Raw genomic sequence first — 25,939 nt, 5'->3', positions numbered from 1 at the left:
GAAAATGCATATTTTCCTAAGAGTTTCATCTTTTAGGGGATATTTATGTTTAAAAGACATGGGCAGAAATTTATTGGTTAAAAGGTAAATAGACATGTAACCTACTAACCTTCAAAAAGTTTAAACTTCCTTTTCTCATTTCTGAATCATCCCCTATATCATCTGTATATGTTCCAGCATTGGGTGTCATGGCATGTCATAATCCCAATACTTGGGAAGTGAAGTAAGAGAACCAAAAGTTCAAGGTCAACCAACCTTGAATACATATTAAAATGAGTTTAAAGCCAGCCTAGGCTAATGAGACCCTTTCTCAGAAGAAAAAAAAAAGAGAGAGAGAGAGAAAGAGAGAGAGAGAGAGAGAGAGAGAGAGAGAGAGAGAGAGAGAGAGAGAGAGAGGAGGAAGAAGAAGAAGAAGAAGAAGAAGAAGAAGAAGAAGAAGAAGAAGAAGAAGAAGAAGAAGAAAAAGATAAAAGAAAGAAAAAGAAAAGAAAATGTGTTTTAACTTTAACTTAAACAGGGCACTAGAGAGATGGCTCAGTGGTTAAGATCACTGACTGCTCTTCCAGAGGTCCTGAGTTCAATTCCCAGCAACCACATGGTGGCTCACAGCCATCTGTAATGGGATCCAAAGCTCTCTTCTGGTGTGCATGAAGATAGCTACAGTGTACTTATATAAATAAAATAAATCTTAAAAAAAAAAACAAAAAATTAATTTAAACATAAATTGTCATTCAGTGGGTAAAGTGTTTTTGTCTTTGTACGGCTGTTATGATTGCTGTTTAAAACTTGTATTTGGAAAAAGGTTTCACTGCCTGCTCTTGCAGAGATGGGGCTCAGTTCTCAGCACCTACATGGTTATTCACAACTGTCTCTAACTTCCATTGCAGAGGAATCTAATGCCCTCTGCAGGTAGCACCAGGCACACATGTGGTACATACATGTAGGCAAAATATTCATACACATAAAATTTTAAAAAGTCTTTAAAATTATATATTCTGAATTGGAGATGGCTCAGAAGTTATCTTAGCACCCACAAGAGTGCTCACAAGCATCTGTAAGTCCTGTTCTTGAGCTAGTGCCCTCTTCTGGTGTCTTTGGGCACTCACATGCATGTAGTACACAAACTCAGGTAGACACAAACACAAACATAAAGTTAAAATGTAAAATCTTTAAAAATATTTTTTAAGGGTCTGGAGAGATGGCTCAGAGGTTAAGAGCACTGACTGCTCTTCCAGAGGTCCTGAGTTCAATTTCCAGCCACCACATTGTGGCTTACAACCATCTGTAATGGGATCCAATTCCCTCTTCTGGTGTGTTTGACAGCTACAGTGTACTTATATAAATAAAATAAATAAATCTTTAAAAAATATTTTTAAAAATTTTTCTTAGCCCATTAGGCAGTTGACTGACTCTTAAAGCAAACCACAAAGCTGTCTTTTAACTACTATCCACCTCACTCATCGTTCGTTCTACTGTAGCACGACTGCTGACACGTGTTGCTCATCAGTAACTGGAGGGCAAATGCATGACTTGCCTACGGTCTTCTTTTTCTTTATACTTGGCAATGCCATATAAGCAATATTAGACACATGTTTTCAGTTAACATTTTAAGTATATAATGATATACTAAAAGCAAAATAATACTGACTATTAAAAAGTGAATTGAGGGGCTGGAGAGATGGTTCAGCAGTTAAATGCACTTGTTGTTCTTGCAGAGGACTCAGGTTCAGTTACCAGCACCCATATGGTGGTTTATGAACATCCATAACTCCAGTTTCAGGGGATCCAGTGCTATCTTTTGACCTCTTCTGGTACCAAGCACCCATGTAATGCACATGCATCTATGCAGACAAAATACTTGAACATAAAATAAAAGGAGCATATCTTTAAAAAATTTTAAGTGAATTGAAAAAAAAAGTAGGGGATGTAGAGATGGCTCTGTAGTTAAGAGCACTGGCTGTTCTTCCAGTAGGTCTGGGTTTGATTCCCAGTTTGATTCACAACTATCTGTAATTCCAGTTTCAGGGACTCTGCCACCCTCTTTCTGCGTCTGTGGGCACTAGGCATGCATGTGGTACATAGATATACATGCAGGAAACGTACAAACATACACAAACCACACTCAAAAATGTTTGTTTTTTAGGAGAGATTTAATAATAACAACAACAATAAAAAGACAAAACTTGGCATGGTGAGGCATGCCTGTAATACCAGCACTCTGGAGGCAGTGGGGGGAAGCCTGCCAGATGATCTAGTAGCAATTTCCAGGCCAATGCTACATAGAGACCCTGTCTCAAAAACAAAACAGAATCAACAAATGAATAAACAAATTCTAAATACAAATTGAATGAACCTTTCTTCTGTCTTGTACTTATGATGAACCTGACAGAGGCAAGAAAAACCCCTGAGCTTTTCAACTCACACTTGAAACTGCTTGAACTCTTAAGTCAGGTAGCTTCTTACAATGAGGATAATGAAGGTAGCCTGACACAATACACAGTCAGTCATGTATTGTGTGACCATGAGCAGAAGTCAGGGCACTGGGGTTTCCCAGGCCCACAGTTAACCATGTTTTACTTCTCTCTTTCATCCAGGCACCCCTAACCCAGACTTCTTGTTGCCTTTGAAAAGGAGTGAGTTAGTAGTTTTGTTGTTCAATGCCAAGCTTCAGGATAATTTGTGACTCTAAACTATCTCACAAGATGGTTTTTCTGACTCTGAGTACAAATGAGCAGTGAAAGGCCGAATTACAATGCAATTATAAGGAAGGATGATTTATTTCCACATGAGAGCCCATAGTAATGGTGTTTTGCTGATCACGTTATAACAGATGAATATCATTATTCAGCAGATGCTCTCTTTGTTCCCTGTTCTTGTCACAATTGCTCAATTTAATAAAAAGTAATTGATTAAATTCCGTTAGTCGTGTAGTCCGGAGAGTAGAGAGGATGAGGAACAAGAGACTGCTTCCCACTGCAGAGTTCTCTTCCGCCACCTCTTAGCTGTCTCAGTCATTGCTAACAGGGTTCATCTGGTCAGTTGTCAGAATGCTCTCAAGTGCAGCAGTGGCTATGAAGAGTAAATGTCTAAAGGAGAACTGGGATGGAATTGATAATGCAATGCCTTTTGTCTTCTGGGATGTTTTTCTTTGCTTAATTTTTAAAATTAATATCTAAAGATTACATTTATTATATGAATAGGTATCATGTGATGTTTTGATACACATATACATTGCATTATGTTTTTGTTTTGAGATGGTCCTACTATGGCTGTTCCTTCTTTGGTTCCAGATGCAGCTGGCCTGGAACTCACTACATTATCTACATAGTGAATAGGTCTTGAACTCATGGAGATCCACCTTTTTCTGCATCCTGAGTGCTGGGATTAAAGATGTGTTCCACCATGGCCAGCTACATTGTATAATTTTTAAGTCAGTTTAAATACACTATCTCTTTAAATATTTATCTTTTTTTTTTTTTTTAAATTTACTCTATTTTTTATTTGCCTGCATGTATTTGTATACTACCTTCATTCTGTACCCACAGACGCCAAAAAAAGGGCTTTGGATCCCCAAGAACTAGAGTTACAAATAGTTGTGAACCTCTATGTGGTTGCTAGAAATTGAACCCAGGTTCTCTGGAGGAGCAGCCAGAGCTAACTGCCAAGCCATCTTTCTACTTACCATTTATTACTTCTTTATACTGATAATATATGAAATTTTTATTCTAGCTTTTTTAAATACGTGGTGCATAGTATCTGTTGTCACTCTATTGTGTAGTAGCACCCAGTACCCTGAGCCTCCCTTACTGTAATTAGTGTCCACTGAGCAGCTTTTCCCAGCCACTCCCAACTCAGCTTCCATGAGGTCAGATTTTATAGGCTCCTTATGGTACTTTGTCTTTCTGTGCCTGGCTTATTTATTTAGTCTAGTGATATGTTGTCCCTGCTTTGTGCTCACAAATAACAGATTTATTTCTTTTTATGGCTGATTAGCATTCCATTGTGCCTGTGGTCCACATTGTCTTTAGTCACTCATCAGTTGGTGGACACACAGGTTGATTCCATTCTTGGCGATTGTGAATAGTGCTGCTGTATGCATCCTAGTTTGCTCTTTTTGCTCAAAATTGCTTTTGCTATTCAGTGTGTGTGTGTGTGTGAGTTGTGTACAACTGAGAACCCTTGAACTTGAGATTGCATGAGAGTGTGCACACACACACACACAGAGACATATGCAAATATAGAAAAACAAAAATTAGGAAAAAAAGTTTGTCAATGGTGGCTTTAATTTCAACATTTGGGAGGTAGAAACAGTTGGATCTCTGAGTTTAAGGCCAGCCTGGTCTACAGATCAAGTTCCAAGATAAATAGGGCTACAAAAAGAAACCTTGTCTTAAAAAAACCAAAAAACAAAACAAAACAAAATAAATCTAGAGTTGATTTTGTCTAGTTCTTTAGAATGTCATTTGTATCTTCATAGGGATTATGAAATTAAATCTGCAGATCTGTCTGAGTAGTATGAACATTTAAAATTTATCCTTCTAACCTAAGAAAGCTATATGTCTTCAATTTTTCATCAGTGTTTTAGAGTTTTCATTATAGAGCTCTTTCACTTCTTTGGTTAACTTTATTTCTAGTTATTTTATTTTATTGTATATTATTAACCTAGCTAAGATTTCTGTTCCTGTGATAAAACACAACCAAAAGCAACTCAGGGAGGTAAGGGTTAATTTCAGCTTCCACTGGAGGGAAGTCAGGGAAGGGATTCAGGTGGGAAAGGAACCAGGACCTGAAGCAGAGGCCATGGAGGAGTGCTGCTTACCTCACTCCCTAATGGCATACTTAGCTTTCTCTCTCTTATAACCCAGTGGCATCTCCCACAGTGGGCTGGGTCCTCTTGCATTAATCATTAATCAGGAAAGGGACCAACAGGCTTTGCACTCAAGCCAATCTTGTGCTGGGCATTCTGTCATCTGAGGTTCTCTCTTCTCAGATAACTCTAACTTGTATGTAGTTGACAAAACAAAAAACCAAAAAACAAAAACAACACCACCAACAAAAACAAGCCAGCACACATAATTACCACGAATGAGATTGCTTTAATCTCTATTGAGGATAATTCACTATTACTATCTTTAGCGATACTACTAATTTTTTATATGTTGTTTGTCTTGAGGATTTAATTTTGCTTTTGGTTTAGAAAGGAAAGACCTACAGGCTGAGAGAGCCTGGGACCAGGAGGCACCTGAACCAACCCTGTCAGAGTCTTGTGGGAAAACATGGCTGCAGTACATAACTTAGAGTATTTGTTTTGGCTACCAGTAAAGCATATTAAATCACTAAATGCTGTAGAAATTAAGGTAAAGTCACTCGTAAGTAGAATTCAGTTGCACTCTGCTCAAAGGCTATGGTGGGTCTGAGATCGTCTTCATCCAGCATGATCGCAAATATCAGTGAATGTGTAAGGTCATTTAGCACATTTGTTGCTGAGGTCAAGTTTAATTTGGATATGTTTGCTCTGGATTTTAGGGTTTTAATTGAGAAGGGAAGCTGGGTTGTTGGTTAGGGACATTCTTTCCTCCTCTGGACTCTGCCTCACCCTTTCTTTGTGGTGAGATGCAAATGAAGCAGGAGGCTGTCTAGTGAGCCTGTCAGGCAGGTATTTTGTCCTCCCGGTTTTCTTTCCTCACTTAATGCCTTGGGGTTGGTTTTTTATGTTTGCTGAGGTTTTGGATTTGCTTAGCATTTGCTTACAAAGATAGGGAAGATAATGAATTGAATGGCTGGAATTCAACACTAAAATAATGGTTTTTCTTTCCTTATCTCTGTATAATTTTGAAGAGAACTAAGGTTTCTCTAACCTTTGTCCCAGTAGTTCTCCACTCAGTGTCAGTGACTGAAATTGTTAGCACTCTAGAAAGCTTTCTTGTTTCTCTCTAGGGTTTCTCTTTCGCGCTGTTTTGTATCTTTTGTTCTGGTTTTGCAGAGCTTGAATTTTGTAATGTACATTCCTAAGTATAGATAGAAATACTGGGTTTTGGTGATTAGCAAAAAAAAAAAAAAGCTCACCATCTTACCTCTCTTTCTATATCAGCCCTCTGGCATTTCATGGTTTGGGAGATCCCTTAACATGAAGTCCCGAACACCTAAAACCAGGGTGCACTTGAAGGTGGGGGAGGGGGTGGGGGTCATGAAGCCAAAGCAACAGTTTTCTCTGGGGCTCTGACCGTGCATGTGCACACTCAGCTCTCTGCTCTCTGGGGTGTATTTCTGCCTGTGCCATTCTGTTCTCCTTTCCCTCTGACCTGATTGTATGGCAGTCAAGACGAGCATGTTCAACAGGTAGAGCCTGAGACAGAGAAGAGTCTTTGCAGGCACCCTCATCCTGTGAGAAAAGTTTCTTAATGTGTTTGCTTCTTGGTGGATAACAAAGTGCTGTATCACAATAAAGCTCTTGCTGTGCTTGATTTGAGAGAGCACAGACTAGAAAAAGGTCATCATATTTTCCCAAAGCTTCATTTTGGCTGTTCCTGTTTCTAACTATGACATTTCAGAATAGATGTTGTTAGAAGGCTAGAATGTGTTATTTAACTCAAACTTATTTAGTGAGAAACAAATGTGGTTTTGTTTTACAAGTATAGTTTTAGAAAGATGACTTGGGGGGACACCAGCCTCCAGAGCAAATTATCCCCTCAGTTTACCTTCTTAAAACAACATTTAAAACCATGGCAAAACACCGCTCCAGATTCAAATCTGTGTTTATCCACACGTATGTCATGTAGAATCATCTGTACAGACAGACATGCGGGTGAGTGATGATGAGTGTAGAAAATGAACTGTGGTAGGAGGAAGATCTTAAGGCAGAAGGAAGGAAAGAGAAAAAATATAAGTAATGAAATAGTGTGACATTCAGGCAAGTGGTGGAAAGAAAAGAGACCTGCAGACACCAGTCAGGGCTGGTGTACCTGGCAGTGCAGGAGGGGCGTGATTAAACAAAGCACAATGGTATTTGTATCACATGCTATAATGAAAACCATTGCTTTTGTATGTTAATTTTAAAAAGGTTTGGCTATGGAATCTTAAATTATAAACACATCTGGAAAAACTCTGAAGTTGTATTTTAGTTACTCTGGCTCTAAGCAGAAAGGCTCTGAACATGTCAGAATCCCTTTTTCTTGGTATAAAGGCTTGATACTGGAAAATCTCCAGTTGTCTATCAAAGTAGACTGCATTTATTGAAACACTTAGCAACTCTGGGGAGTACTTAATACCTACATTTTATGTTGCCCTTTGCTCTTTTCTCTGAGGAGAGATTTAAAAGGCATTTTCTCTTTGAAATCCCCCACTTAGCCCATTTAGTGGATAGAAACCAGACACATTGCTTTTGCTTTTCTTGCATACTGGGGAAACCTCTGATCTAGTCTGTCCCTCTCAATTTACGAGACCAAGAGGAAACTGAAACCTAAGTTTAAATGAGTTGTCCTGCGATAGACAGCTAGCTGGATCCTGTTTGAACTGGGGACGTGTGTTTACCAGGAGTGCCTTGCTTTCTGCTGCCTGTTGATACACAGCTTCTCTAAGTAGTGGTGTCCTCAGCGATTGCCAGAATCTTTGGTCACAGGTAATTCTCTACCCCACTGTCATTTCTCCCAGTCTGTGGCATATTGTGAGGTTCAGAACTGCAGGAACTCTCGGGAGATGATGCAGTGGGTTTCAGTCACCCAGTGGGCAGGAGGGTGAGTCACAAGAAGGTGTCTGGTGAAACTGAAAGGCCTGTGATAAACTGGACAGTGTACAAAAGCTGCTGAAGTTGGGGATGATGTTAGCAGACTGCTTCAGAGTCAGTAGAAAATGTCTTGGAAAAGAGAAAAAAATGGTACAGGTACAAGTTTTTCCTAAGATCATCAGTTTTCAAACAGCATGCTTTTTGTTTATGTAAAGAAAAAAACTTAAGTTTCCTAGCAGGACCCTAGCAAGAATGTATATTTTAAGAAATTTTTTAAAATGGCAAAAATTCAAAGAAAGAGGTAAGAAATTGTAGTTAGTGTTGCTCAAGAACATCTAAGCACTGTAGTGGACAGGAAAGACATTTTGGACTAGAGTAGCACCCTGGTCTCCTGGCTGTTAGAGGATTTTTGAAGGAAGTTTTGAGCTTATAGAATTGTTTGTCTCAAAAAACCACCCACCATTTATGTAAAGTTAAAACTATCTTTACAACCTTCAGTTGTCTTCTAAATCTGTTTTTGCACAGATATTCTGATCCCTTAAGTCTTAGAGTTGAATATGCAGCACCTTTAAGGTGCCTGGGTCGGTTGTTTTCCCCCAAGTGCTTTTTCCCCCCTTGGGCTTTAAGTGTTCTTAACCAAGAAGATTACCTATTGTTTCTCTAAATGTGCTCTGCTGGGCACTGAGGGGACTGTTCCAGTGAGGTTATAACTCCTGTTTGCCCCTGGGCGGTTGCCAGCACAAAGAAAGGCATGACGGGAGGTAGTTTGGTTACCTTTCACAACAGGTGTCTTTGTCAGTGCTATTCAGACTTCAGAGTGGAAGCACTGAGTCACTGCCGAGAGGGAAGCAGCAGTTGCTTGGCTTTCGCATCTAGAGCCTCACTGCAAGGTAGACCTCCAAGTCTGCTGGCCTGATGAAACTGTGAGTGAGTCCACGCTATCGTTAAAAATACCACTGAAAAGATAAAAAGGAATTCGAAGGTATGGACTGCCCAGAGAAGTCATGTTGCCTTGAGCCCTGATTAGCTTTTAATTTTTACTTGGCTAGTCATCTTTAAGATAAATGTGCTGGGAAATTCTTAATGAAAGTAATCTCTAGTCACAAAGCTGCATTGTGAGGGGAAATGAAGTAAAAACGCGTTACTGGCTCTCAGAGGGGTCACACACAGCTTGAAGTTGTTTTAATCTTCAGAATTTATTTAAGATATTGCATTTTCTGTTTAAGTAAGCCTATTAGACTTGGCCGTTTCCTAGCAAGGGTGTTTGCCCTTCTGTGAGCAGGTGCTTTACCACAGAATGCTTACAGGAGTGGCAGAGCTCCATGGCCACGTTTAAATAGCACAAGGTGATACTAGTTAAGTAGACATGCTATGGAATATGAATAATTTTAGGAAAACCTGGGAAAATAGACACCGGATTTCATTCTGAGTTTGTTTACCCATTCTCTCACAAGCCAGCAAATAGAGATAACATAATCCTGGTTTTGGTGATAAAGCCTAAAGACAACACATTGCAGTGTTTCTTTTTATTTTAACAGATGTCACCAAATTAATGTTTAATATTAACAGAAACTACTTCTCAGTACTGTTGTACTGCTAATACTCAGGGCAGATACAGGAAGAGCAGATAGCATGCTTTTGGAGGAGCGGCCCTGTCTTCCCTTTTCTTTGCCCACACTGTGCATGGAATAAGCATGTGTCATTTATCTTGGTGATTGAGAGAACTTTCAAAACAAAGCCTGCTTACCATCTCCAGCTGTCCTCCAAAAACCACTTGTGGGAACTAAGGAATGGATAGTTTGTGACTATCTGCTGGTTTGAGTAATTAAAAGAATTGAGTAATTAAAAGAAACAACTGTAACTTTAAATATAAAGGGAATAAGAATATTTATCAGCTGGGAGAAAAACTGTTTATAAATGAGACCCTTGTGTTTCTCCATAATCACATCAGATATTTGTATTTTTCGTGGGAGAAAGGAAAATTATTATCAACTGCTATTGATATCCCAAATAATGGTTTCATTTTTATATTTTGGTACTTTTTTTTTTTTTTTAACAGAAATACTCAGAAGGGAAAAGGATTCTTTTTCCCCCTTCCGACTTCAGGAGATAAATTTTAACTGCAACAAGGATTCTATAAATTTTGAGAAATAATAATGGCTTACCATCTTTTTATTTCCTAAGAATAAGGAAAAATAAGCACTGATTGCTTTAAGAAAAATTACTCTTCTTCCAAGAAGAATCTTCATGTGAATAACAATGAAGAAATGAACTGTTTGAAACTGTCTGAATTACTAAGGACATAACATAAATCGACTTTTGTTTTGGGAGGAATTTCATGTAGGACATTTCTAGTAAGGGAACCTTTTTCTTTCTGTTTTTGGAAGTGTAAAGAAGATTCCCAAACCTGAACTTCTCCTGTGCTGTATTGAGAATGCAGGTGTTTATAGTGCACACTTCCTGCATAGATAAGAGACCTCTTGTTTTCCACTGGGGGTGAATTACTAGGCAAGTCTGTGATAGCAGCTGCCTTTCCTTTTTTTCCTCCTCTCCTTCCCTCTGGATTTTGACACTCAGCCCCTGGCTCTCAGGTGGGTGTGTGCACTAGCACTGAGCTGCCCTAGGAGTTTTTTCCTGGATAGTCTGGTCTGGAGCTGGGGCAGCAGTTGCTGCTGTGGAGAAGCTAGCTGGCAAGATGATGGAAGAAATCTCCATTATGGTAGCCTATGACGCCCATGTCTTCAGCCAGCTGCATGATGAGGACCTCCTCACTAGCCTGGTGGCCATCAGCAAGCCCAGGTCCATGGTAGGTGGCACCTTGCACACTACACTGGGCTCCTCTTTTTGTAACATAATGGACACCTTCCATAACAAGAGAGGGGCAGGTTCTTGTGAAGTAAACGGAGGCATGGCTGTTGACTGTATTACAGGTCACAGCAAGGTCTGCAGGCTTTCAGTGGGCTTGTTTAATAAATAACCACTGTTCTATGTCAATAATATGCTTTAAATACTGCGGTAGTGAGGTTGAGAAGAGTTGTGTCTGTGTATGACTGTTATGAAACTAGCTACGGTTTCATACATTTCCGTTCAGTCTCTTTGAAGTAGAACATAGAATTCAGTGGGCCATGTCACTTTTGTAAATTGAATCAAATTGCTTTTTAAATAGAAATCAAACAGCTTTCAGGTTTTATATTATTTCCAGAAAGAACTAGAACAAACTAACTTCTTGGAGAATTTTAGGTGTGATGTAATATTTGTTAAAACTTTATTTTTTAGTTTTCTGCCTTCTTATAGTCTTGGCATGTGCATTCTGGCATGATAGAAAACTATGTTGTTAGAATGTTTATTGTTCCATCTTTGCACTGGCCAGGGAGGCTTACAGATGATCCCTGTCTGTGACGCACACTCTCCAAACTGTGCCTGTATTGTTGCCCTGTTCACTGTGCATAGCAGTGCTCCTAGCAGCAGAGAGAGAGAGAGAGAGAGAGAGAGAGAGAGAGAGAGAGAGAGAGAGAGAGAGAGAAAGGTTTATCATGACAGTTAAAGCTTACTGATATGAAAACCTACTTCTCTGTGTTAAGGCACAGGGCCACTAAAAATCACAATGTGGCAGGGGTTTTATTTTTAAAAGAAGTAAATTCCATGAAAATGATAAAGGGACAAATTCTGGATTGATTAAAAGAGACTTAAAGGTTTTACCAACCAGATAAAATGTTTCATCATTGTTTAGCTGCTGATCTGCATAAACTATAAAAAATATGTAAGATAATGGAGGAAGACGGAGTAATTGGCCACTAATTAGTTCTTTAATGATAATAATGGATTATAAAATTTTTTGTACCACAATGATTTATATTAAAATAGTAACGTAGACATACATAATTGAAAAGTTATGAGTTAATCATCTTAAAAAAGTTTCAGAGGACCTAGTAGAGGGTTTGGTGTTGTAGAAGGAAGCTGGAGTTGTTGACAATGGTGTGGAGGTAAGAGTGCCCAAACCTTCATTAGACTCTCCACTCTGTCACGTGTCCTACGTGCAGCGTAGATAACTAGGTGGATGAAAGCAAAACCAAATCATAATATGCTTCTGGAGGTGTTTATTGAAAGAATCATCTTGCCAATGACATGTTTTATTAAAATAAATGTAAGTTCTACTTTTTAATTTGCCTTTAGACTTATTTTATTTTACATGTGTGTGTGCTCTGTCTGTCTGTCTGTATGTCTGTATACCATGTGTGTGCCTGGTGCTTGGGAGGGCAGAAGACAGCATCAGATCCCTGCAACTGTGTGCTGAGAATCAAGCCTGGGTCCTCTAAAAAACCAAGAAATGCTCTTAACCGATGAGCCATTTTCTCAGCCCCACAGTTTCTATTTTTATGATTAAATATATTTTGTGAAGTTAATTACCTACCAAAATATATATGCTGAGTCAGGATAAGAATGTTTTAGACATTTAAATTAAATTATATCCATCAATTTCATAATAGTCCATCTTAAGAACTTACCCAAAGAATTCAGAAGTTTTCATTTCTTTGTGATGGTTTCACCAAGATCCTCTTAGAGTCTGAGCTGATTCTTCAGAATTTATAGGAGTTTTTAGACCAAAGGGGAAAAGAAACAAACACAGGTGTGTGTGTGTGTGTGTGTGTGTGTGTGTGTGTGTGTGTAGCTCAGTGACAGAATACCTGACTGTCCTGTTAACATCCCTGGCTTTGTTCCCTCACAACACAAAGGCAAGCAATCAATCAGCTGGCCAGCAGAACTGAAATGGCAGAGCATACTTGAGCAGAGAGGACAGAGGAGCTGAAGAGATACACAGCTCCCTAGCCACAGGGAACATCTCACTACTCAATAACAACAGACATTGTATTCATGTGAGGGAAGGGGAGGGGGAGGGGGAGGGGGAGGGGGAGGGAAAGAGAGAGAGAGAGAGAGAGAGAGAGAGAAAGAGAGAGAGAGAGAGCATGAACTCGAGCATGGGAGCATGACTGACTGCCTGCATGGCTGAATAGTAATGCACCTTCTGAGAATCACTCCATTTGTCAGTAATTTATGTATTTTTGACATAGAATTGTTGATGTGAAAAGCTCCATATAAAAGGCATAGAATATTTCTTTGGATACCAAACTTGTTGGCACATGACTTTAATCCCAGTACTGAGGAAGTAGAGACAGGCTTCAGTATGAGTTCTAGGCCAGCAGGGAAACAGTGAGACTCTATCTCAAAAATAAGACACAGAAAAGTTACATTTAATTTATTCATTTTGTGTGTGTGGTGGATGCATGTAAAGATGAGAGAACCACTTTGGGGGTCACTTGTCTCCCTCTTCCCCATGGGCTCTGGAGGGTCACCAGGTCACTAGGTTTGGAGGCTAGAACCTTTACCCACTGAGCCATTTGCTTTTGGTTCTACATTCAATAGTGATTTTTTTTTCTTTGTTTGAGATGAACCCTCAAAATTATATGAAAAAAAATTTTAGGCTTTCTTTAGTATGAAGCAAATGCTTCCTGATTTGACAAATGCTACTCTGGGTAGCAGGTGCCACCCTGATTAACTTACAGGACCCTCTTCCAAGTGGATTGGCCTTTTTGAAGGAGATTTAGATATTTAAAACAGGAGTGGGTGTTTTCTATAATAGGGTTTTATTTTATAAAAGGAATATGTTGATTCGTTAAATAGTAAAAATGTCTGCTTCTAAGATATGGACACTGAACCTTTTCTTATTTAAAAGTGCTCAAACGTACACACACACACACACACACACACACACACACACACACTCAAAAGAGCCAGGCCAGAGGATAACTGGCAGGAGTGAGCTTTCTTCTTTCATTATGTGGGTCCTGATAAACAAACAGAGACTGTCAGTTGGTGGCAGGCACCTTCATCTTCACCCAGGGAGCCATCTTACGAGCCTAGAAGGTGTTTAGTTTTTTTTTTTTTAAATAAAGAAATAAAAAAATTGGCATGTAATGTAGAATGGAAGTTTGGAAGTTAGCCGCCTTGTATTTAGAGATAAAACCACACCACAACTCTCTCTGTGTGTATACAAGTCTTAGCTGAGATGCTTACAGGAACACCGGAGGGAGTGAGGCTGCCCAGGCCCTCTCCCTGTGAGTATAGTGGCCAGCATCTTCCACCTCTGCTCTTCTCAGTTCTTTTGCAGGCTTTTCTTTTTTGTTGCAGTCTTGCTATATTGCCAGGTCACCCTTGAACTCTTGAGCTCAAGTTCTCAGTAGCTGGAACTGCAGGCATGAACCACTACTGTGCCCAGCTTCAGCTACTTCTAACTGCCTACTATAAATGCCAGGGAAAACCACACCTGGTACATTTATTGTATTCCAGGGAAGGCTTTGAGTATATATTTAAATTCAAAATGCATGCTCTCATATTTAAACAGTGAATAAGCCTAATAGCTAATGCAAACTCTAACAAGCACAAATATTTCAGGTTAAATGTCAATTTATATTCTGCTCAGTTTATTTCAACTTTCTAATTTATTAAGTGGCCACGGAAGGAATATTGCTTTCAGATGTATGTTAGTAAGTGCTAATATATAGACTGCTTTAATGTTTGTTTTAATACAGTATTCTGGGCACAAGTAGAATGTCCATCTTCAAAGCCCCCTCCCCTAATCTAATAAGAGAAAAGACCAAAGTCGGTATTTGTGAGACTCCTGTTAGATGCTAGAGGTAGAACCAGCTAGAGAATAATGGCCTTCGTTAAGCAGTGACAAAGGAGCCCACAGTAAGGCTGAAACGGTAACTTTGGCTGTGGAGGCTAGTCAAGTGTCTGCTAGGCAAGGAAAGGGAGTACTTTTGTGAACAAGGAACAGCTCATGCTAAAAGGCCGATGACTGCTTATGACACTTTATTTTGGAAGAGGAAGATGGTGATGAAGAAAAGGTCTTATACTATAGCTCAGGATGAGCTGGACCGTACTGTGTTGTCTAGGCTGGCCTTGGACTTGCAGCAGTCCTCTCACCTCAGTCTCCTGAGTGCTGCAATTACAGGTACGAGCCACCACCATACCTGGCTTTGTTAGAGTCCTTTGAAGTTACATGGTCTTTTGGGCTAAGGAGGTAGCTTAGCCAGTAAAGGATCTGCTGCTGTACAAGTAAGAGAACCTGAGTTCAGTCCCCAGCAAGTACATAAAAAGGCAGGTGTGGTGGGATAGCTGACAAGCCTGGGGCTCAGTGAGAGGTCTCAACAAACAAAGGGACAGCTCCTGTGGAACAACACCTGAGACTTAACTTCTGGACTCCATGTGTACCCTCATAGAAGAGCACAAGCACACAGTTAAAATGTAAAAGTTACTCGGGTGTCAGTTCAAGATTTACATCTGCTACTTACCAGGAAATTACAGTATTTCTCTAAGCCTCAGTTGACTCTGGAGAAATGAGGAATATCTTCATTGAATTTTTGTGAAGATCAAAGAAGAGCACTTGTAAAGATATCAGCTCAGTGAGAAGTCTTACCAGTTACCTCCCGGCTGGGAAAGGGGGTCTGGTCTGCTTCAGAAGAAGGTCTAAAGGAAGGAGTGAGCTGAGTAGATAAGGTGTGGTGGGGATGTAGAGGAGAAGAGGATGCATGTGACAGGAGAAGGGGAGTGCTGGGCTGCCCTGCTTGATTAGGGTGTCAGTTATCCAGGAAAAGGGGAGCTTCCCACCCTGAGGATTGTGTACATCTGACACTTGAACTCAGGATGGCTGGAAGGACCAATAGTGGGGAATGTGTATGAGCCCCTATGCTGAGAAGACAGGCTCATAAGCAATAGTTACATAATAGAAGATAGTTACATAAGCAATAGCATGGCAAAAATGGGCAGGCAAGGCCCACAGGGCCCCAGGAAGGAAATGCAACGGCAATAGAAAAAAGCAGGTGAAAATTGCTGGCCAGTCCCTGGCCAGTTGACCGAGGCAGTATGCGTCAGAAGGTAGTCCACACTTGTTCATTAGTTCTTGTAGTGGATAGATACAAGTCACTCTTAGAAAGATATATATAGTTGCTCCATGTGAAAAGAGCAACTGATTGGAACAGGTTGAAATTACCACAAGATTTTCATGGTGTTAGAATAGGAAAGTTAAGCCAGGCAGTGGTGGCGCACGCCTTTAATCCCAGCACTTGGTAGGCAGAGGCAGGTGGATTTCTGAGTTCAAGGCCAGTCTGGTCTACAGAGTGAGTTCCAGGACAGCCAGAAATACACAGAGAAAGACTAGGAAAGTTGGAAAGTGCCCTAGTTTGCTTTCTGTTGCTGTGATAAACACTGACCAAAAGCAACTTGGGGAGAAAAGGATTTATTTCAGTGTAAGCAACACACCGTCATTCAGGAAAGTTAGGGCAAGAATTCGAGGCAGGAACCTGCAAGTAGTAATTGAAGCAGAAGCCATGGAGGAACTTTTACTTGCTGGCTTGCTTTCAATGACTCGTTGAGCTTGTTTTCTTGTACCACCTAGGCCCTCCTGCCCAAAAGTGGTAGTTTTTACAGTAGCCCGGTCTCCCACATCAGTCATTAACCGGGAATGCTCTACACACGCTTGCCTACCAGCCAATCTGATGGAGGCACTTTCTCATTTGAGGTTTCCTCTTCCCAGGTGACCTAGCCCTTCTCTCTCTCTCTCTCTCTCTCTCTCTCTCTCTCTCTCTCTCTCTCTCTCTCACACACACACACACACACACACACACACACACACACACTCACAAACTCAAACAGCTATCAAGAATAAAACAAGGAAAGGGTGACCCATTTTGACTGTACTATGTCCTACATCTTGAAATTGAATATCATTCTATCTCTGAGGGAGACTTGATTGATCAGTAGTTACCCTTGACCTTTAACAAAGCCACTTAACCATCTAACACAGGCTATTTTATGTTGGCTCTGGGTAGATATTCTTAACTGACAGTTACCAAAATAGTACTGGAACAGCAACGGAAGGGGCCTCTTTCAGGGAACTACAGTCTCTCTGTTCTATAGATGGAAGAGGAGGGTAATCATTCTGCAATTTCTTCCCCCTTAGTGGTTTGGCACATGAACTGCATCAAGCAAGCCCAAAAAAAAAAAAAAAAAAAAAAAATTCAGAGCAATTCCGTATGCCAGAGATGAGGAAAATAATAAAATTAATGCAATTACTTCTAAATCATCACTAAATAAACATTTCAAATATTGACTAGAATCAAATATAAAGCTAATTAAGATTCTTCCATACTTAAATTATGTATTGAACATGTTTTATTCTCATTGTCATTTAGCATATTCTTATCTTGGCACCTTTTATCAATTTCAAATTAGTCCAGGGAACCAAATCTTTCCCTGTTTGACTTACTAATTTTGATGAGTTAAGGTTCTTAGGATCCTAACAGAAGAACTCTGTATCATCTGAAGCAAGACATGGAATTTACTGCATGGATGCCAGGGTGTGTCCTTCTTGAAATGCAAGGGCAAACTCTGAGATAGGCAGCAAGCCTGGGGCTGGTCTCAGGTTGGCAGGCATCCTGCATCTCTGCCATCTGATTACTTCTTTTTTTGCATCACTTTATTTATCTCTCTGTCCCTGAGTTCTCCAGCTTCCTCATGCCGGGGGCAGAACGCTGCTTCTGTGCAGCATACAGATCTATAGCTCCATTATATGCTGAGTAACATTGCTGCCTCTGACTCACATATCTGTGCCTGTGGAGAGAAACTGATTCAATATCTTTAGGTAAAAGATGATACAGAGTAGAACCCATAAGCACATGACTGGACATAGCAACATTATTCTCAGTAGCTGTAATCTAGACACAATCCAAATATCCATCATGTGACCATTTTCTAAACACATAGTGGTGTATCCATACAGTGGAGAAAAAATAGCAATTCTAAAAGAATGAAATACTAATACCTGCTACAACATATGAAACTGATAAACATGAGACTAATAAAAGACTAAATATTGGATGATTGCTGACCCTGAACATGAGACTTTAAAATGGGTGGTGAAGATGTATGGTAGACTGGTCTGTTATTTTATATATACGTAAATTCTTCTTTATCACATTTTTAAGTTCTTAGTTACTTTTATTGATATTTCAAAAACACCAAATCTATTTCAGTCTTCCCCTGCTATGAGACATTTTGCTGAACCCCGATCTGATCTCTTCATTGTTTTTTCTTCTTTCCTAGACCTGGCCTGTAATATCCCTACAAGCACACACACAGTGTGCTGTGCCCCCTGCCTCAGCAGAGGGGTCCTGGCCTGCTGTCTCACTTTCTCAACATTGCCTTCCTCAGCTTCCTCTTTAACTAAGTTTTTTCCCAAAGAGGAAATGTACACTTTCAGACACTGTGTACTCCCCTGTAGTCCAGACAAGGCTCACTTGTAGTTCAGTTGCCTGCTTACATCTGTTTAGAAGCTCTGTGGTTTTCATTTGTGTTTCTAAAAAAGCATTCCACATAGCTTCATCTACACTTCAAAGCTGCTATATTTTAGTTTCCATATAAACTTCCTTCCTGGGGACACTTATAAGTCCAGACTTTTTTTTTATATGTCTATTTCCCTTCTGGGGGAGTGAGTGTGTGGTAGGACTTTTATTTATTTTAATTTAATTTTATTTTGAGATAGAGTTCCACTATATAGTTCTGGCTGGAAGGAATTCATTTGTAGATCAGATTGGACTAGAACTTGCAGAGATCTGTCCTGGTTCTGCCTCTCAAGTGCTGGAATTAAAAACCCCTGCCTTCCAAGTTCTGGGATTAAATATGTGTACACCATGCCCTCCTCTAATAGGATTTGTACTATAAAATATACAAGCATTTAGTTCACTGTGCATATGAAAACAAACCCCGTAGTTTCTGTTACTTTATATATGATCCCTTAGCTCCCTATATTCAATAACCCTAACAATCAGTGGTAGGTGTGTTAGAGGTTGGTCTGGTGTTGCTATGTATTCAACTGTTAAATATTGGCACCAAGATCTGATTGCCCCCATGAGCAGATCCTCGTGTACATCAAGGCTAAATAAACCTTATTCTCCAATTTAAAACTATTGGTTAAATAAAAGTGGTTATAGCCAATTACTGGGGAGAATAGATGTAAACAGAGTTATGGACTGGAAGGTCATAGGTAGAGACCATGTGGAAGAAGGAGAAAGGAAACAAGAGAGCAGGAAGTCTCCTTTAGACGTAATGGACCAAGAGCACATGCCAGAGTGAAATGCCCCCTAAGGATAGATGATGGAGCAGAAATAACTCAGACAGCAAGCACTTGGGTAGTACAGCTAGGAAGTAGACAGTCTGGTGAATAGAAAAATAGATTAGGGATAATCACCAGTGATTGTGCTAAACTGATTAAAGGATTCTGCCTTGATTATTGGGGGGCAGGAGGCCAGCTGGGTCATATTGATAACTAATAGAGTTTATTAAAATCCATTTGTATAGATGCTTTAGATGAAAATTCTTATTTATGTTTGATACCTACCATAGAGATAGAGGTGTCATCTCTGTCTAATGGATATCAGGATGGAAACTTTGGGAAGTTAAGTGACTTTTCCCCAAGATCACATAGGGGAAAGGAGGGACCTGGGGCTGGAGGGAAACCTGGTTTGTTACACACCCAAGCCTCTGTAGACAGCCCTAAACAAGTTTGTTTTCCTCTTAATCCTGAGTAAGAACTTGCTTTTGACAGTGGGATTGGAAGCAGGGAGGAAGCAGAAACACTAGAGGTGTCATCTTTGCTTTTTTTTCTTGACTGGCTATGACTGAAATACGTGGAGAAGGTTACTAGGGAGTGAACTGCCAACAACACTGAGATTGAGGTTCCATAATTCTAGACCTAGCTGGTTTTCTGATACTGAGGGACTTAAAGTAGGAATGGCGGGCTCTAAACGTGGAGTCTGAGGTAGTGTTGCCAGTCACTTTGTAAAGGCTGCTTGCCTGCAGGGCAAGATGATTGCCTTAAGGAGATTTTCTTGGGATTATTTTAGTGCAGTCTGCAGCCAGAGTACCAGAGACTGGGTGAGGGTGACTTCCTGAGCTCTACAGTCTGAAACTTGAGAAGCTGCCAGCATTGTGGGACTCTCAGTGCAGGCCCTCCTTCTGTTCACAGATGATTATCTTCTTGTACCTTAGCATGGCAGAGGGCAAAGAAAGAGCAAGCCTTTGTTTCTTCCTGTGAGAGAATAACCATCCTTTCAGGAAAAATTTGCCTCCCAAAGACCCCATGACCAAATTGGATTAAGAATGGAGTACCAGCATAAGGATTAGTGGGGGGCATATTTGGTCCACAGCCCACATCCTTATGAAATTCCAGAGAAGTAAGGGATAGATAGTCCTGAAAAGTTAGGAAAATGGATGAAAGGTTACTTGCAAGAGCATGGATGATTTCAAAATAGTTATTACCACAGAGTTTCACTCCATCATAGATGATGACCTCATGGAGGTTACGTCATAGAAGCCCTAGACTATCTCCTATTACAATGAACCTATCCTAAATATTCTTTCATAGAAGTGTTTGTTACAGGAATAGTTGACATGAAATACACAATGCACTAATTTTTATTAGTCTGTTTCATATGTTCATACTCCTACGAGGTGAAAACACTTTAAGATTTTTATTGTTCTGCATTGGCCATTGATATTTTTATTTAGTTTGATCATCAACCAGACTTTCATTGATCTGTAACTGTGTGCTAACTACATTATGTTCTTGGCACAGAAGACCTAGATATGCAAAGCAATTCACGGTACCTATTGTGAATCTCACAGTGATCTAGTGATGCTGTTTACCCGGCTTCCCATGGAGTAGTGTGCCAGTAGGGTCCTGCTCCTATGGTCTGCGATGGGAACATCTATGGGCAAATTGAGAAAATATATCTCAAGTGGGGCAGTTGTGTGTGTGTGGGGGGACCTGGAGAGAGCCCTCTAAATGGTAGGACCATTTAAGAAGTAAGAAATGAAATTGGGGAGGAAGTTAGAGGTCAGGCTGTGGAGTAGAGCTATGTAAACTAGATGAAGTAGTAAGGGTTTTTTGTTTGTTTGTTTGTTTTTGTTTTTGTTTTTGTTTTTGAGACAGGGTTTCTCTGTGTATCCCTGGCTGTCCCGGAACTCACTGTGTAGACCAGGCTGGCCTCGAACTCAGAAATCCGCCTGCTTCTGCCTCCCAAGTGCTGGGATTAAAGGCGTGCACCACCACCACCCGGCGAAGTAGTAAGGTTTTATTTTTTGTATGACACATTGTGTTTTAAAATCAAATGACTCCGATTTTAGGTATGGTTTACAGAAATTTAAAATTATATATTATTAGAGCAGTCAGTATTATGTCAAAAACTCACTGCAAAGCTCAAGCTCAGTATCAAACTGTAGTATTAAAAGTCATTGTGAGGACTATACCCTGCCTTAGAAATATGATTCCCAACTCAACCAACAAAAGTGACACTGTAGCCCTGATGATTGTAATATTTACATTCAGATTTCTAGCAGGCTGAAAATAATGTAGAAACCCTCTCTTAGTTTTTAATTCCTCATTTTTTTTTTTTTTTTTGAAAAATTAAATGATCTGGGAGCTGGAGAGATGGCTCAGCAGCTTAAAAGCACTTCCTATTCTTCCAGAGAACCTGAGTTCCCTTCCCAACAGTCAGTCACATAGGGAGGCCCCAACTACTGAAATTCTAGCTCCAGGGCATCTAACCTTTTCTGGCCTCTTAGGATACCTGTTCATACATAACATACACTCTCACAAACACACTGTGGTGGTTTGATTGAGAATGGCCCTCATACGCTCAGATACTTGAATACTTAGCCTAAATTGGTAGACCAGTTTAGGAAGGATTAGGAGACGGTGGTGGCGCGCGCCTTTAATCCCAGCACTTGGGAGGCAGAGGCAGGCGGATTTCTGAGTTCAAGGCCAGCCTGGTCTACAGAGTGAGTTCCAGGACAGCCAGGGCTACACAGAGAAACCCTGTCTAAAAAAAACCAAAAAAAAAAAAAAAAAAAAAAAAGAGGATTAGGAGATACAGTCTTGTTGGAGTGGGTGTCTTTTTTGTCTTTTTATGGTGGCATTTCTATTTTCTGGTGTGACAATACCTTTGTGTTTTGTCTCAACTTTGTCAGACTTTTACAAACTACTCAACATACCTTTTATAGAAGTAATAGTTCCTGTTCTGCTCATGTAATTTTACATATAAACATAAATAGGTTTGAGAACAAATTCACTTATCTCTTTTTAAAATATAAACTGGGTTGTGAGTATAGCCAAGGACCCTCAAGAGTTTAGTACTTTCAGTGTATTAGATCTCCTTATACACAGAATGGAAAATGTTAAGCAAGAATATGGGGGCTGTATTTTTTGTTTGTATTACATGTGGATTCAGAGCAGACAACCCTCACTTATAGTGATTTGTAACAATAAACATGTGTCTCTCCTTTTCAGTGGCTAGAGTTGGAGTAGCTGATGGGGGCTGGGCACTACTGGGCACTGTTCAATTGTATTGAATTGACTCTCGTATGATTACAGAAGAACTGGAATGTTCTTGGATACATCAGTAGAAACATTTGATGCCTCTTAAATGGTTGAGTTTGCTGGTGGTGTTAGTTTGGAGGCCCTGGACTCCAGCCTCAATACCAGTCACTCGTCACTTAAACTTAGACCTTGACCTAGCACACTGAGTTTTGTGCATGCTCTGTTGGCCAAAGCAAAGCAAAAGGCTACTTCAAACATGAGTAGGAACGTGTATTCTACCATAGAGTACACGTTAAGGGAAAGGGGGAAATATTTGCAGTTGCATATATTTATATGTTGTATACATACATGCATCAGCAGGTGTGTGTGTAAAATTACTAACTCTTCATGTGATCATCATGGTTTCATTAGCTATAGACAACACTTAACACCATGGTTTTCAATACTACACAGTTTGTATCTAGTTCCATCAATTTTCCTGAAACTTTCCGATGAATTGGCGCCTTTCTTTCCTATCTCTTCCAAAAGTAATTATGAACAGCAATCTTGCCAATGAAGCTCTAGGAACCAACGCTGTTATTTCAACATGGCCCAGCTCTGTAGTCCAGGGATTCTCAGTAGCTGAGGAGTCACAGAGTTCTTTGGCAGTCTGGTTGAGCAGGACCTTTAGCAGGAAAATATTTTCAAGTTTAGAAAGTGCACAAGGCTACATAGTAAACTAATGATATTGGAATATATTGATCAAAGCACATAACCAAATTTATGATATTATAGCATATGCTTCTTTATTAATATGTAAATATAGTAGATAGCAAGATATATTGGTAAGTCTAATTATTAATGTATTAACATAGAAGATAGCAAGGTCTGTTAGTAAGTCTGATGACTAACTCAATGCCAAAAATAAAGAATATAAACAGTATTTTGGGCCTGGCGGTGGTGGCGCACGCCTTTAATCCCAGCACTTGGGAGGCAGAGGCAGGCGGATTTCTGAGTTCGAGGCCAGCCTGGTCTACCGAGTGAGTTCCAGGACAGCCAAGGCTACACAGAGAAACCCTGTCTCGAAAAACCAAAAACAAAAACAAATAAACAGTATTTTGAAATACATGTAATGCTTCTAGAGTGGCTTAAATATTTGTAGTATTTATTGGTGACCACTTACAAATAATACAGTATATCTTTACCAACATTTATAACTGAAAGCTGATAAATTCAAGTAGAGTTTCAGAGGAATAGATTTTTTTCTATCTTAGCTCAGATAATGAATTTTCTAATTTTTATTATGTGAGACAACAATTTTAGATACCTTTCTTTTCCTGTAACATTATAACTGGCTAGGAGAAATCTTAATTACACCTTCTTGGTAAGGTTTCTCTGTTTTTCTTTGGCAAATAAAATTTGTGTGTGCACGAGTGTGTGTGTGTGTGTGTGTGTGTGTGTGTGTGTGTGTGTATGAGAGCAAGGGTTGTGTTTAGTTTTATTTCCCATTTTCCTCCATCCCAGCAGTGTGTGCACTGTATATACCATACCTACTCAGTGAACAATACTGGACACTGGAAACCAGTACAGAACCGTGGCAGAATAATTATTGGTCTACTATGTGTTCATGACAAACATCTATCAGTAGTTATGTACATAAGAAGTAAAAGTTAATTAATTCATTAAGTTATGCTGAGGATTGAACCCCAGGGTTTGTACTTTCTGGGCAAGCACTGTACTATTTGTACCTGTAAAGTTATTTTTAAATAACTTTTTCTATTTTTCTATTCTTAGGTCTGTGTACCAAATTATTATAAAACCAATTGTAGACTCACATTAGAATGTAGCTGTGTTCTTACCTCTTAGCTTAGCTTAATTAAAAAGATAATGTAGTGGTTGTTTGTATTACACACTTATTTTGTTGGTGGTTCATTTAACTTCCTCCTATGTAGCACATAGCATTGTTTTGAGTGTTGAAAGACCTTCAAGCAGATAACAATCTAGTTTGTGAGACGAGAGTGGAAGCAACTGAGCTGATGATGTGAACAGCATTGGAGATTCGAGTCACCTTGCCCAGTTGTTCCTGTCATACGCTGTACCTTCAGGCCTCCCTGAAATAGTATCTCCTGCCTCCCTTTCTAAGCTATGTGCTGAAATTCATTTTCCATGTGGGTTATTTATTTCCTCACTCTGCCTACAGTAGTTCCTGGCACTGCATGCAGTGTTTCTAGAGAATGAATAAAGAGATGATGGCCTGCTAGTGAGACCCTGTGGCAAATAAACAGCATTTAACAAAACCCATTAGGCTACCTTGCTCTCCATCAGAATTGTGTTGGTGAATATATCTACCAGTAATGATTTTTCAGGCCTACTTCAGTTCTGAGCATTATTTATTTTTTAATTTTTGGTTTTTCAAGACAAGGTTTCTCTATGTAGCCCTGGTTGTCCTGGAACTTGCTTGATAGACCAGGATGGCCTCAAACTCAAAGATCTACATGCTTTTATCTCCTAAATGCTGGGATTAAAGGTGTTTCACCACCACTGGCTAGTATTTCTGAGCATTATTTTAAAGGAAAAACAAACAAACAAAACAAATGAATTTGTCAGGATGTTGGGAAGAAAAGTATTCTGGACAGAAATTATAGCACTTCCAGGAACATACATGGGAAGTTTAACTGCAGTTGAGGAAGACTAGAAAGAAATGAGAAAGTGGGCAATAATCATGAGAATTTTTTAGTCTAACATTGAATTAAGCTGATTTGAGATTGGCTTCAGAATCAGGCGGGCATCTTACTTCAGCCCCCTGAGTGTTGGGATTATAGGCATGAGACGAAGTTTAAAGATACTTCTTTGTAAAGAGATTGTTGTGACTCTTTCTAAAAAGAACTTTTAAAAACCCTCCATCCATATGCCTCTATCATCTGAGGTGTAACTGTTCATCGAGATCCATACAGTGAGGGACTTCTTAAATATGCAGATGCCTTTCAGAAACTGAAAGGACAATTGTAGGTTTCAATGTATGTGTATTTTTAGGAAACACTTCTCTAGAAACCACTTCCTAATCTGGACAACAACACAGAATGCAAGGGAGGAGGTGTGGTTTCATGGAGTTAGACTTTGTTGTTCAGACTCAAAAGTCCTTTTCTGGAATAATCCTAATATTGTTAACAGCCAAGTGCCCCACTTGCAGTCTGTAGGGACAGTTGGTGGCACATCCTTCATAAGGCGGTTCTTACAGTGTAGGAGTTAAAAACATGTCCACAGCAGTGATGTCCTGTCTGAACATATGCCCCGCACTGTTAGAGAAGTGCACTGAGGCACCTGCCAATCACTCCCTCTTCCATTTTTATTCTAAGAACTGCAATGAGGGGAGGATTGTGGGAGAGCAGAGGTGAACATTCTCTGTTATCTGTTAGTGTAGTACTTCAATCTAATAGGTGGTGACCCCAAACTCTCTGTAGAGTACTCTAGCCCAGTAGTCACAATTACATTCATTCAGTCCCTTTATGTAAAGGATCATTTTTATTGCTACTGCCTGAAAGGTGCAGATTGCTTCGCTCTTGAATGTGGGCTGCTCAGCTTCCTTCTTTTAAATACATCTCCCACTTAAAGCATTAATGTCACCTGTAAATGTGTAGTATAAATTGTCATTGACTTGAACTCTTCAAAGATTTGTGCAGTAAAGTATTCCCTTGAGAATTAAGGTATAACCTGTCATTGAAGAATGGTGCATGAGTACTAAATGTTTTACTGAGCAGCTTTCACTGTGATGAGAACGGTACAGAGAAGTGAGTACGAGAGTA

At 39.8% G+C, this 25,939-nt stretch overlaps 1 protein-coding gene across 8 annotated transcripts in view; it reads left to right on the top strand.

The window, feature by feature from the left end:
- Positions 1-25,939, top strand: part of Rabgap1l (RAB GTPase activating protein 1 like) — a 551,680-nt gene that overhangs the window by 450,915 nt on the left and 74,826 nt on the right. The window contains exons 1-2 of one of the 8 annotated variants that reach the window (XM_076941462.1): positions 8,455-8,705; positions 9,783-10,529. The exons of 4 other annotated variants lie outside the window; for them this stretch is intronic. In XM_076941462.1, coding sequence (XP_076797577.1) covers positions 10,419-10,529 — 111 coding nt within the window. In that variant the 5' untranslated portion in view covers positions 8,455-8,705; positions 9,783-10,418. Of the gene's footprint in view, positions 1-8,454; positions 8,706-9,782; positions 10,530-25,939 lie in introns of those variants that run through there. 3 more of the 8 variants (XM_076941459.1, XM_076941458.1, XM_076941461.1) reach the window with 3 other exon arrangements.

This window comes from Arvicanthis niloticus, chromosome 10 (assembly GCF_011762505.2).
Source record: "Arvicanthis niloticus isolate mArvNil1 chromosome 10, mArvNil1.pat.X, whole genome shotgun sequence".
NCBI lineage: Eukaryota > Metazoa > Chordata > Mammalia > Rodentia > Muridae > Arvicanthis > Arvicanthis niloticus.
The sequence above is the reverse complement of the archived record's forward strand: the minus strand, read 5'-3'. Positions and strand labels throughout refer to the sequence as shown.